Source organism: Protopterus annectens, chromosome 14.part0, assembly GCF_019279795.1.
Source record: "Protopterus annectens isolate FY-2018-M chromosome 14.part0, PAN1.0, whole genome shotgun sequence".
Classification (NCBI taxonomy): Eukaryota; Metazoa; Chordata; order Ceratodontiformes; family Protopteridae; genus Protopterus; species Protopterus annectens.
This window is the reverse complement of record NC_056748.1, coordinates 1,025,986,028-1,026,000,780: the sequence shown is the minus strand read 5'-3', so window position 1 is coordinate 1,026,000,780 and position 14,753 is coordinate 1,025,986,028. Positions and strand designations below refer to the sequence as shown.

At 38.2% G+C, this 14,753-nt stretch overlaps 1 protein-coding gene across 1 annotated transcript in view; it reads right to left on the bottom strand.

Moving 5' to 3' along the window:
- Nucleotides 1-14,753, bottom strand: part of CNNM1 (cyclin and CBS domain divalent metal cation transport mediator 1) — a 580,179-nt gene that overhangs the window by 350,350 nt on the left and 215,076 nt on the right. The window contains exon 5 of the mRNA XM_044056831.1: nt 404-503. Within this exon, the coding sequence (XP_043912766.1) occupies nt 404-503 (100 nt within the window). The remainder of the gene's footprint in view (nt 1-403; nt 504-14,753) is intronic.

Genomic DNA, 14,753 nt, shown 5'->3' with positions numbered 1-14,753 from the left:
AAGTATGCTTTGAACATCAAGAATTTACAAGGTGAGTGAGGCAGTGCTGAAATTATTAGATGGTGAGAAGATGAAGAAGAGGTGCTATAACTTCACTGGATAATGTATTTCTAGTGTACAACAACCTAATCGTGGAGTTTGATATTGTGAACAGTGTTTAAAGTTTAGTATCAACGTTAACACCTTTGTTTTTATTTTGAAAGAAACACAGCTGATTTTCATACCCCAAATACGATACTATATACCTTGCTTAAAGGAAAAAAAAATACTCCTCTCTCTCCATCTTAAATTTCAGTATAGACAGTAGTAAGTGAAATTAGGTGGGTAATTATTCCATTGTCTGTGTACATAAGCTGAGGACAAACTGACAGCAGGTACTGTCTTGATCACAAAAATAATTTACCTGACGACAAGCTAGTTACGATTGCTGGAACTCCATAATAACTGAAGGCACCATTCTCAAATCTCAGGCCTTCCTTACCAATTTCAACTTCAACCTTTCCCTAAAAATGAAAATAAGAACAAAGTGATGAAAATTTGGATGCTTGCATTTAAAAGGGAAGGCAAATACAATAAGAGAATTAAACTGCTTATTTTCAAATGTCATAGTTTCCATATATCACCATTTATGCTTCTAAGTGAAAGCAACACAGTGCTTTTAAGGAACATCTTTTTATCAGGGACAGAGCCGTCTCTGTTGGTGCCTGCCAAGGTACACAATTTCCAGCTTTTCAGTAAGAATAGATAAATATCAGTCATCATTAAATGCAGTAGTAATATGAAAGGTCTCTGCTACTAAGAATACCAGTGCCGCCTCTGTCCTGTATCTAAACCTTAAGTCACTCAACCTAACATCTCAAGTTGATATTTTGAAGGAAGCTAAAAGACTTACCACCTAAAAAATCACACCTATTGAAATGGACCAGCTTTTCTCATTTGTGGGCAAAGAGCCAATAGATTTATCTTCCAGTTCAGCACCTCAAACTCTGCACAGTCTTACTACATTATAATTATAGTCTGACATATTTTCTCTTATTTATTTTCTAACTGGATAAGTCCACTGAGCACAAATATCTTTTCAGAGATATCCCAAGAACAAACTCTGATAAAGGGGTTTGCTCAGTGCCACACAGTAGATAAATGGAGGTCGAGGGAATTAGTCTATTGCACTAACTGCCACACTGCCTGAATATTTTTATAAATCCACAGATTATCACGGTCCTGTAAAATTTTAAATGGATTCTTCATCTGAGACTCCTAAAATATCCTGTAGCCTTTGCTTCAGGCTTCAGCTTTGCTTATAAGAGAAACTAAACCTGATCCCATTTTGAGCCTGTTAGTTCAGTAGCTATCCATTATTTATCATGGAAAATACTTTAAAGTCACAGCAGCCCGAAAGAACTCGGCACTTTTAAGTAATAATATGTATACAACCCCATACAGTTTTGTACAAGAACTCAATGTTTTTAATTTAATTTCTTCATGCATAATGGTGGTGTATGAAGTTTAATTGAAACAGTCAATTTAAGAAGATCATCGTTCCTAAGCAGCTGAATGATAGCAATGGAATTTACATGCAGCAGATTTACACAGACAAACTCGGGTACTACATTGAAAGTACTAAACCATAGAGACAGATTAGCAGTATATCAGTTATGAAAGGGAAATCCAGGTCTAGTACATATCCTAGCAGTGTCTTTTTCCTGTATGATTCCATTGTTGAGTACAATGACTGCATTCCTGAGGCTAAACGGAGGAGGGTAACTGTATAAAAGTGCCTTTGGTGCTAGAATCAAAAACGGCAAGTAAAAAGGTCACACAGAAAAAATTTAAGGCAAGAACATCAAAGACTTCATTATGTTTTAATAACTTAAATCCTCTTTGACAGAGGCCCATGTCCTGGTAATGAATATGCTGTTGTGGTTGTTTGAATGATCTTCAGGCAACCCACTCTTAAGGAAGATGGAGAGAGACTATGGACATCACAACTCATATCTCCAGGGAAAGAAAATCACCAGTGAGAAGCATAATGCACTCACCATGAATGATACCTAAATATAAGGACAAAATAACTGGTTTCAACAACTATTTGGTTAACTGATTTCATTCTGGAGGAGCTAGTGTATGTCTGTCTAGGAAGAGATGGCTGACCCCAAGAGATGGTCAGCATTTCTTGGTCCAAAGCTCTTGTAATTGGACAAAGCTTTTGCTACTACTGTAACTTTTTTAGGTAAGTATCAATTAAGGGCCATTCCCACATAAGAAATTCTTATGCAAAACAACATAAGGAAGTGCTTCTGAATGCAGAGCTGTAGCTAGCATCTGGTACAGTCTTCTGATCTAGCGCCCCACAACTCTAAGAAGAGGAGGAGAGAAAAAGTCCTTTTTTGAATTGAGGACCAAAAAAAGGACCTTTAAACTGTATAGAGCATATGCAACAAAGCGACTTGCTACAGTGAAATACCACAGATGGAAGAGTATTTCAGCCCCTACTGCTTATGCAAATTTGACATTCATTTCTGTATTTTGGTACAAATGAAGCACTGAAACACTTCAGACCAGAAATTAAATTCCAGTACTGCTGACTACTCCTCTTGACACCTTGTACCCAGGGTGGCTATCTCCTTTGCCCCACCTGAGCTATGCCTCTGTCTAAATACTAGAAACTTAAATGATAAAATGCCTACACTTGAGGTTTTCCTGGACCTCAAAGACGTGCATATTTGAGCACTTACTGAAGCATGGCTCCAGTGCACTGAAAACACACACTCTTTACCACGGTTCAGGAAATGGGGGAGTATCCATATTATAAACTATTTCCTCATGTCAAAACCTGCATGACATAAATCAGAAACTTGTTGAGGAAATGACTCTTAAAAAAAATCTAACTGTCCCTTCATTGCTAACTTGAAGAACCCCATCAATGTCCTCCATGGAACACGCACGAATACCTGCTTTGTAATCAAAAAGCTTTATCTCAGACATAAAACTATATTTTTGGGAGATTAACTGCACCTTCTTTCATCAACTTGACAGTTTCAAAAACTAACAAAAATCCACTCAAAGATTTCTTTACTTTCTTAATGCAGACTCACTTTATTGACATGCCCCCTTTCCTACCAGGGATTTTTAACTTTCAAGACCTTGGCCTTACTAATACAGCATTAGTTTGGTCTACCTCTCTTGTCACTCCTTCCCTGGTCAACTCTGGCCAATCATCTGTGATTTTCTCCTTAAAAAAAATAATTTTCTCCCATAAGATTCCCATTCTATAAAGGGATTTTCTCAAAACCAACGTCTTACTATTCATTGGCATAGTAAACAATCCTAAATGATGCAACTCCCCTTGTACTGATGCACCTACATTGTATTCTCTTCTTAATACCTGCATTGAAGCATCCGTCCTTATCTGACAAAAGCATGGTGAAATGTTAACATTAACAAACTTCATAATAATAATAATAATAGCAATAATAAGCTTCTAGTCATCAACAAAAAGTTTTCAGGATAAAAGAGAATTAAATCAGGTAAGATCTCAAAACACCATCAGGAAATATAAAGTTGAATATGAACTACAGGTTGTCACTGCCATGATGACACCCATGAAGCCTTTTTTGAGTTATAACAGCAACCACAGAAATAATATGCAGTGCTGAATTGAACTATATGCTAAAGGGATCCATTACTCCGATTTCAAGGCCACTATCAGTATTCTAGCAGATAAATTCAGGTTTAACGTCACTTCACCTATTCCTTTTACTGTACCCCCCCCCCCAAAATCTCAAATAAGTTATGCATGCCATTTCTGCAGCAGAAAGTCCTTGCTTTATGGGTCATGACAACACTCCCAGTGGTCTCCTTATTGTACCATCAAACACCACCTGGACTGCCCATTCCTTAATTTGTTCACTGTAAGTCTCACCTTTAGTTATGTCCCTGAGAGGTGGATAATGGCCATTTATACAATAATGGTTCATTACTACTCAAAGCCAAGCACTCAGACTGGATGGCCCAACCAGGATGCCGACTGTAAATCGAACATATACCAACAGAAAAACGTCCATCCCATTGAAGTACATTGAATGGCCAGACTTTTTATTGGTATATGCTTAAGGGACAGAGCAAAATAAAAGAAAATCAAGTATGTTCTGCAAAATTAAAGAAACAGACATTTACCTCATGGTCCTCATTTTTCTGCAGAGTCCCTCCTAAAATTTTGGTACTCAATATATATCAAATGTCCAGATTTTTGTCTCACAGTTTTGGTCTGTTCCTCATAAAAAATGTATTTTTCTGCCAAGCCACTGGGGACTGAAGTTGTTAAATAATGACAGACATTTCAGGTTCAGTCTTCACATCCTTCCAAAAATGCATACTAACACATCTTATTCCAGCAACTTTTTAAGTTCATAAGAGCAATGTTTAAAATATGTCCTTATGTTTGCTCTTTTGTCCCCCTTTTATGATGGGCTTTGTCCAGATTTCTTGCATTGAGTATGTCAGCTAGAAACAAAAAAACAGCAATGGACAGATTTTCTTCTCTTTTCTCCGTTGCTTCTCTTGCACTGCAGTACTGTGCATGAGAACATAAATCCCATATGCATGTGCAGTACATCAAACAAGGAAGAGCATGGAGGAACACTGCAAAGCCCTTATACAAAGACATTATTTAAGAAAGGTAAGTAATTTCTTTCTTAAATAATGTCATTGTATAACAGTAATAATCCACTCGTGTTTGTGGGTGTGACGTCACTCCTCTGGGCCATTAATCAAGGAGCCACAATCCTCACCACTGACACTGGTGGGGAACATTCGCTTAGAACAAAAATGGATACACGCAGTATTTTCTGATGCAGCTCTCTGCATGAAGCACCATTTTGCTTAAGAGCATACACAGCACACTCCAATCCTGTGGCTGGATTTTCCTCTCCAGGCCCCAAGTAATACTCTACCTTTCTCTCTGCAGAAACTAGTGCTCTGTGTCCCTGTTCCAATTAGCTCACACACACACACCCCTGGCAAAGGCTGGCACAGATTTACCAGCTATACCACCTCTACCTAGATTATAAGGTAGATTCACTGCCATCAGCCAGCTACTTTAAGGCTCTTACCAGGGTATCCAATCACTCTTAGTAAAATTAATACTTATACAAATTGCAATGTTTGAGCAAGTGGCAAGACTTTAAGAGCATGAAGGCACAATGTCACCAGATAAATGTAATAAGAGCATGAAGGCACAATGTCACCAGATAAATGTAATTGCTTTCAATGGTTAAAATATTTTCTAAAACATCAGCCACAGTGAAAGGTTTACATATAAATCATAAATAATAAAATGGAAAACATGAAAATACTTAATATCTAGTTAAAATCACCAGTGTTTCAATTCACAGGATATATAAAAAATAACACAGATGGAAAAATTCTGATAGATACAGAAAAACAATATTTAACTAGTCTCTCTCTATCTTCCTAACTGACTGAAGAATTACTATTCCCTAAAATTACTTACTAAAGCAAGGTAAGATGAAGTGGGAGAGTGTCTTTGTTAGTTACAAAACAGAGCGCAGAGTGTTATCTGTCATATCCCACACAAATATCTAAATACAGTTTCAGTGCTGGCTACAGCATGACATCACATCTGGTTACCTGATTCTGTGTTTCCCACACTACACCCTCACTGAAAATTGAGCCAGGATCTAGCACAGATTTGTCACAATACACACCCAGAACCCTGCTAAGATGTATTCCGGCATCTGAAGACTGTAAAACAATCCAACCCTTTCATCCTTTCTGTAGAGATTAACCAGCCATTGACTGGCACCCCAGGGTAGCAATTAGTTCACCACTAAGGAAAATAGAGCAGGACCCCAGTCTTTTCACAGATATTGCGTCTCTGGCTGCATTCAGACTTGTAAGATAAAATCTTTATGGTCTAAACAAAGTCATTTAATTTCAGGCCATTTTTCTCAAGGTAAGCTAAACCCTTTCCCTTCCAGCATCCTCTATTAACATATCATTTCATCAGTTACAATACAGTCTGACATACATGTATATTTCTTTTCTGTCAAGCAGGACCCACTGTTGATACATTTTAACACAAGAGACTTTACAAATACATTTTTAATGCAAACATCTGTAGAAATTATTTTGATATTCAAATTACACAATTCTTTACAAAACTCCAGCTAGCTATGCTGGCATATGTTACACATGCACTGCCCTACTCTCTCTGACACAGCTGGCACTATCCCCCATCATCACAGTGGGTATATAAGGATTTACCCACATGTGGCTTTGCTTAATTACTCTACCCTCACAGTTGTGATCAAGCCACATCAACCATGGGTAAATGCTGATATACCCACCCACATGTGTGGATTATTGTGTAATTGTAATACCAATACACCAGCATGTCCCATTCTACAAATATATAGTAACTGTTGGCCTAAGCAAAATCATCTATAAGGCTATAGAATAAGAATTTGCCAACTCATTCAAAAATGATATTGGTAAGCTCCAGTTCCTTGACTCAAACTAGTTTGATTTTGTGAAAGGTAGGTCATGTCTACTCAATCAAGGTGACTTCCTTGAAAAGATTACTGAGGGTCTGGGTGAAGGTCAAGCTGTCAAAACTGTGTGCCTTGAGCTAGTAAAAGCTTCTGATGCCATCTCTCAAGCTGCTATATCACACACTCAAACTTAACATTAGTCTATGTAGTCTGCTGAACAGCTAACTGGCTCGTCAACAGAATTTGAAAATTACGGTTGGGGGTTCTTCACAACCAAGGAATGCCACTATTTGTTTTCCAGGTGTTTAGCCCTGGGCCCCCTACCCTTTGACAGCTACTACTTTAATGTGAAGATAGAAGGCATAGGGTTGTCTACTCTTTTAATGACCTTGTGTAAAAATTGCTTTCACCTAAGTATCCATCTGGTTAAAAGTTTGCTGACAAATGCAAAATGGGTGTAGCTGTACTTCCCAAGGACTATTAGATTTTCCAAGAAGGGCATGACTGATGCATCAATCTTGAGCTTACCCTGAATGCTAAGAAACACAGTATAGCTACTTCTGAAAAACATTAAATTTCCCTGTCTTAGTCATTTGGGAGCTGGGTGCCTGTGTAGATACTGAAGTCTCCTTCAACCACCATATATCAGTCATGGTTAGGACAGCCTATCTCACTTTCCTCTTAAAGGTTTCTCTTCTAGAACCAGAGATGTCACCCTCTCACATTTTTCTTCCCTTTTAATGTCCACCATTGAGCATAACATACCCTACAGCATGTACCTCACTAGGCATTTAACTTGGATATTTAACCAAGACAATTAGTGGCACTGCTGCCCAACTTATTCTGAAAGACTAAAAGCCATTTCCCTATAATGACCTCCCCATAATCCATCAGTACCACTAACATCCACGCTAGATGCCAAAGCTTGCACTGCCACATTAATAATACCTGCTGGTGTAATAGATACTTATCCTAAAGTATGCCCTGCTTCTGGAACAAACTCCCTTGCATGTAAGATAAAGCAATTACTTTGCTGTATTGAAAGCCAAATTGATTACTGGTAGATCATAAATACATAGCAGAAATATGTGGCAATAGTTTATGCTCTAACAGGAAGTAATGACTCTTACCCATTGAATGACAGAGCTAAGTTTCTAGATGGCAACTCAACTTGAAAGCACAGTATAAATCCACACATAACGTTGTTAAGGTATTAAATAGATTTTTGCAAAGTGGTTAGCTAAGTGCATCACTTTTAGTTATGATAAATGAAACAGAACTTTAAAGAGGTTACGGCTTACTCCATACAGTCAGCAATAACAAATGCTATCTTCTTTAAAATGCAACTGACCAAAGCAACTGTGAAAAAGCTGCAAGAGTACCCATTCTCACATGTTCTAAGTAGACAACTGGGATGGCCAGCCTGCAGTTTCTGTTTTGGTGTCACTGCACAATGTTTATAAACAATCATTTTCTGGGACCTGACAATGTACCAGTTTGTATTCCCCAAACCTTAAAGTTTGAGCCCCAGTGGTCCTTACGACAAATGTAGTAAAGTTGTGTGAGTATACTCAGCAGCAAATGTTCAAATAACAGTATGTCATTGCGAAGGACAGGAACGAAAGCTACTGTCTACAAGTCCTGGCCTATTTTGTTTCCTCCTTCAGAAGCAAACATTTTTGCTTGGTTCTTTGAGGGAAAGCTAGAAAAGTTCTTGCCAAAGCTTATGAAGCACGATCAACAAGTCTTTATAAAGGCAGGCCTGCTAAACCATAAATGGTTTGCTTGTTTTTCAATGAGCAATAAGGAATTAGAAATTCTCCTACCCCACTGGCAGCACTGTTTATTGATTATAATAAGGCCTTTGACTCCTTATTGTGGAAGTACAAGTACCTTACGAGGTTTGGCATCGAGAGCCAGTGATAGTTTTACTCAATTTACTTTATGCTCAGGTCATCACAATAATAAATCTTGCAGGCTTGACCCCTTTCTAGGGAGACCCAGCAGAGATGCTTCTTGGCCCACTGCTGTTGATTTTGGCCACAGAGACATTTAACCTACATATCAAGCAGTACTTGATCAATGGGGTATTCCAGTAATGAGAGGTACCATGGTACAGTGTTATGTTAGTGTGCAGAAAACTGCATCTTGTAGTGAAATTATCTCGCACTGATATCCTTACTGAGGTGATATACAACTCAAACATCATTTATATTACATGGTTTAGAAAAACACAGTGACCATTTGGTTAGCATGGTGGATTGGCAGTTAAGGATTATACCTCCCAGCTCCACTGTCAAGAGCTGAACCCTGCACGAAGGCACTTCTGCCATTAGTTTACATTTTGGATTCATGACAAGGCTTGCTTTAAATATATTAGAAGCACACTAAAATATTGGCTACACTCAGCTGTCAATATATCCTGAAATTATACACAACCAAAACACACAACCCAACGGTCAACGAACCAAGAAGTGCAACAAAAAATCCCAACAGCCGGTCAGGTCACAACAACTTTAATGAAGAATAAAATCCAATCCAGTGACTAAGCACTTTCGCCAGCAAAGTGGCTTCTTCAGAGTCACTGGAAAAGACATTGTGGAACTTACCTCTTCAGTGCAGAGATTAACTGCACTACTCACTTGGAAAGACGCCGGTGTACATTCTATTCCCATGCTTACTAGCACGCAAGCTGAACTTTTCACCTTGCACTCACCGGTATTGGAAGAAGCCAACTCACCCAATGCGGGAACCTTTTGGGAATTACAGCGAGGTTGTGATATCAAAGAATGGCTCCGTATGCTGGAGCTTAACTTTTCAGAGCCTGTTGTGAGGCTGGACGATAGGCCTACATTGAATAAACATCTCAATCATTTCGAAGGCATCTGTAAAAAATTCAGAGCCTTACAACTGGATAACGCATTCCTCAGTAAATCCTATGTGCTTAAGCAAGTGGCTAAAGGTTTGAGGATTTGGAAGTCGCCGTTTGGGATTGAAAAGGACACTGGCGCATATGGTGCACTTGCCGAGCTCTTCAATAGAACTGGATTTGAACTTTTGGGAATTATAATCCAGAACAATCAAAGCAAGTTAGCTGATTTGGAAAAGGAAATAACTTGTCTAAATGCTAACATTGTCATTTATTTGTTGTTTATGGAGTACTCGGAGAACTATAAAAAACTGTTGAAAAACCTGGATGACTTTGTTAAAAACAATTCTAAAGTTAAATGTAAAAAAATTAGCTAGGGACCAAGCAGAGTATAAGAACAATTGTGTTTACCCGTTAGGGGACGCTAGGGTCACTCATAGTGAAAGTCATTTTGATACAGGTGATCCAAACTATAACAACGATAACTACACTAACGGTCTCTTCAGTAATGAAGGTATCAATGATGACATTAATTATAACAACAGAGATGTTTTGTTAGACCAGCCACCTCCACCCAGGAGGTCGGAAAGGATAAGGAACAAAAGGGATGGGGGGTCGTGGAACCAACACAGTGGACACAACCAACACAGGAATTTTTACAACAGGAGACACCAATATCCAATGAACAATGGACATTAACCAGTTTTGTTTTTTTGTCTAATACATTGGATTTTAGTTCCTTGAACAATATTGGTGAAGGTGTGTTGGTTGACTTTAGTGACTGTTCTGAGGGAATGGTATGTGATGTGAGAACTAACAATGGTTTCAACATTTACAACTTTAGTAACCTTGAAATTAAGGGGTCACACTTTAAATTACTTAGTAAAGGAACTACATTTGTTCCAAACTTCAGGTTAGATGTGGCTGACATCCTTACTAGTCTAAGATTGTATGCCAGACAATTGAATCTAAGGATGTATTTCTTTGAAAACAATTCCACAGTTACAAATAGTAATCCAACTTTGAAGAGAAAAGTTTGTTCATCCCATCAAATAGCAGGGATGTTATATTATTTGAAAGAATATGTGAAAGGGAATTTAGGAAAATCAGTCTAATCTTAGTTATGATGAGAGACAAATTTTGATTGACCTGGCCAAAAATAAAGAAGTATGAATCATGAAGCCGGACAAGGATGGGGGGGGTGTTGTGATTATGAGCCACATTGATTACGTATCTAGCATGCACGATATCCTTAATGACACCACAACATACAAGAGGGTCTCCAGATGTGAAGTCAACAGGGCCTACACGGGTGTGGATCTAGATCTATCCGATGCATTATATCAGGGAATGTTTGATGAAAATGAAATCAAGCTTTTGACGGTGACACATCCCATTGTCCCTGTCATCTTTGGGATTCCCAAAATCCACAAAGATGTCAACAACCCGCCATTTAGACCTATTGTGGCAGCCAGGGGTTCAAAGACGGAACCTTTGGCAGTCTTTGCGGATGTAGGGTCCAAGTGTGTGGTCTCTGGCATTGAGCATATACTAAGAGACTCATGACATTGTTTGGAGCATTTGAGGCGGGTTCATATTTCCAATCAATAGAGCGTCTTCTGTGTGGCGACATGCATGAATGGGCGTTCCTTTGTTGAAGGTTGTGCGTTAGGCCCAGCAAGCCAGTACGTAAAAATCTACTGCCAATCATTAGCGGACCGGAGTTCCGCTGTGGCGACCCCTAACCGGGAAAAGCCGAAAAAGACACACACACACTTTCCTCACCATCGATGTAGCCAGTTTGTTTACAATCATCCCACATGACACTGGGTTGGCTTATTTTAGAGAGGCTTTGCTCATGAGTGACAACATTGACAAAACCAAAATCAATGCATTGCTTGAACTTATGGAAATTGTTCTGAAGAATAATTACATCAGTTTTGAGGGTGAATTGTTTTATCAGGTTGCGGGGGTAGCTATGGACACTAAATGTGCCCCTGTATACACCAATTTAGTGTTGTCACATTGGGAAGAATTGTTTATTTTTCCCACTGGTTTTATAGACAAGATTTTGCTATATAATCGCTTCCTGGATGATATTTTGATCCTGTGGAAAGGAAGCTAAAAGCTTTGTTGAGTATTTAAATTGCACTACTACTTTTCTCCAATTTACATACTCTTGGTATGCTTCTGAAATAGATTTCTTGGATATTCATTTGACGAACACAGACACAGGACTGCACAACAACATACATCGGAAAAAAACACATTCTAATTCCCTTTTACACTTTGACAGCTGCCACCCTTACCACCAGAGGAAAAGTATTGTTAAGGGGCAGATGGTGAGGCTGTCAAGGTTGGTTAGTGACAATGTAGCCTTCCAACAGGAAATGTTCAACTTGGTGGAGATGTTTCCTGGAAAGAGGATACCCATTAAAACTTCTTCTGGGTACTAAGCGTGAGGTTGTGCAAAAAAAGATCCGTGTCTTTTGTACCTATTTTGACATTGGGTATAAACACAACAAGAGTTAACAAAAGGAATAACTCTGATGTATTTGTGTTGAAATACAATGCATTGATCCCACCCCTTATTGATGCACTTACAAAAACATGGGAGCTTTGCTTTGATGAACATAGCAAGCATATATTAGGAACCCAACCCAAGGTTGTTTTTAGTAGGGGAAAAAACATCAAGAATATGTTAGAAAATAACAACCATAAATGGCTTAAATCCTTGATGTTTAAATGTGGGGCATGCAGATTTTGTCGCTACATTATTGATGGATCCTAAGTGGCAATACATGGATATAGTCACACTTTGGCATGCCCGGGCAGGTGCAGCTGCAATACCACTATGTTGGTATATATGGCTTCCTGTGTCACCTGCCCTGCTTTTTATGTGGGCAAAACAGTGCGTAGACTTAAGGACAGAATAGGTGAACACCTGAGAGCAATTAAAAACAGGGATGCTCACAATGCATTGTATGGTCACAGCACGGTTTGCACCAATTTTAAGAAGTTTATTTTCTTTGTCATTGTTGGTGGCTTCCCAACACAAGGGGTGGGGACAACAGACTCCTGGTTGAAAATAAGGAATATAAGTGGCAACTCGGGTTAAATGCCACACAAACACCAGGATTAAATTATGGCATCTCAGTGATGTCAGTTTTAAAACAGAGATCTCATGTAGTTTAGGGAAACTAACGTTCCTTATTTATCATTCATTACTTCTAGGGCTTGGAATTTTTAAGTTGCTCTAGGAAGTTTGGTTTTAAATTTTATTGTTTATTATACTGATGGATTAGGCATACATATATTAGTTTTGCTGTGTGTTAATTTATATGTATTTTCTATAATCAATTCATAGGTGTGGTTTTATGCACATTTTAATGTTTATATTTAAATGCACTTTATGGTATGTTCGTAGTATGATGCTGAATGTTGTATCATTCCGATTGGTTCACCATTTGATGAACTGGGCTATTTAAATCATGGTTCATGTCTTTTCCAATGACTCTGAAGAAGCCACTTTGCTGGCGAAAGCCCTTAGTCCCTAGATTGGATTTTAATCTTCATTAAAGTTGTTGTGACCTGACCGGCTGTTGGGATTTTTTGTTGCATATCCTGAAATTATCTTTGTTGTCAGAATTCTGGCAAAATAAAGGATCTTGCATAGACTAAATCACGTAATCAGTTACCAAATGAGTACACTGTCAGAATTCAACAAAATCATACAATGTTATTTTCATTTTAGATTGCTTGTAATCACAAGATGAATAATTAGAATTTGGAAGTAGCAAGGAATGACACACACAGATTCATATTAAAATCTTGAACCTTAAACTCAGGTGGCTTATCAGAGTGCAGCAAATTAAGGTCATAGGTTCATAGGTGTGTACTAGGCTAATGGCCCTGGAGCCTTTGCAAGCCTAGCCCATAGAAGTGGCCTGGCACTGTGCCGCCCGACATTAGTTCCCAGTGCTTCTATCAAGTACAGCCACTGCAGTGATCCCTGGCGTGAACTTTCCATTTCCCAGCCACTCATCAAGATTTCTCTTGAAGAGGGTCACTAACTGCTAAGAAGCTTCATTCTGTATTCCAGGGCTTGAATACTGCAGCCTCTGTCTGCTATGCAGCTCAGATCAAGTCAACTAGATAGCACTCCTGGGATGCCACTTTAAAAAAGTGTGTGATTAGTGGAATAACCCAGTTAAATGAATAAATGAATAAAATGAAATCTGCAGCTGTGAACAACATCCTGTCCAGTGTGTATATGACTTAAACAATTACTTATAATGGACACAAAGATGTCATTTGTTCTTGAGCTCCGTTATCATCAACTGATCTGCTGTGGCGACCCCTAACCGGGAAAAAGCCGAAAGAAGAAGTGAATCTGCCAGCACATTATACAGAATGACCCAGTTAGAGACTGCTTTAGTTCCCTCACTTCAAATGTTCACACAAATAACCAGGCACGCAAAATTATTATATCAAATATCACATGGACATGAGATATGGTATAAACTCTCCGCCATCTACTGCAAATGGATGTCTCTGTACCATATGACGTGCTAATCAGGATTTACAGGCATACTCATCAGAATTTAAATCTATATGCCCCGTATCAAACATCCCTCATTACTATTTAACAATATACATACCTAAGATGAGTATACATTGTTTAAACTGCTCTCTATTAAGTTAGCTAACCATAGTTGGCATATAATGGTGTAGTTATTTCAAAATCATTTTTTAAACCCATTCAAAAACATGTTTTAATGAATATTTTCAGTTTTCATTCAGTCTTTATTCTATAACATATTAGAAACAACTGGAATCCAAGAAAAAAAAAATAACAACCAAGGAGCAGAAAAAAGCAGGACCAAAGTGGTTTAACTTCTTTTGATACAGCTCAACCACCACTAGTACCTCGGCATTTCACCTTCAAACGGATATTAAACATTAGCAACAGCCATCTTATATACAAATTCAACCCCCAATTATTTTAAAGTGAAAAATACAGATTTTACCAAATACATTATACAAAGTGTTAGATATAACAAATTACAAGTATTATAACAAAAGTTACTCTAAACAACATTTAACATTACATTATATAACACTTTAATTTTCATGTACTATCCTTTAACTTTAGTATAAAACAGGACAGAACTAATTCACTTCTAGATTTAAATCCCTAGGGGCCAGTGTTCTGTAATTCAAAATGATATTGCTTTCCAATTCCAACAGTTTTCTAACAGTGTCTCCCCCCTATACATAGGTTGTGCAAGAAAGAACACTAAAGAAAAATGAAGCCATATTCCCCTCGTGTATCTTCATGAAATGCTCTGCCACTGGACTTCTAATATTGC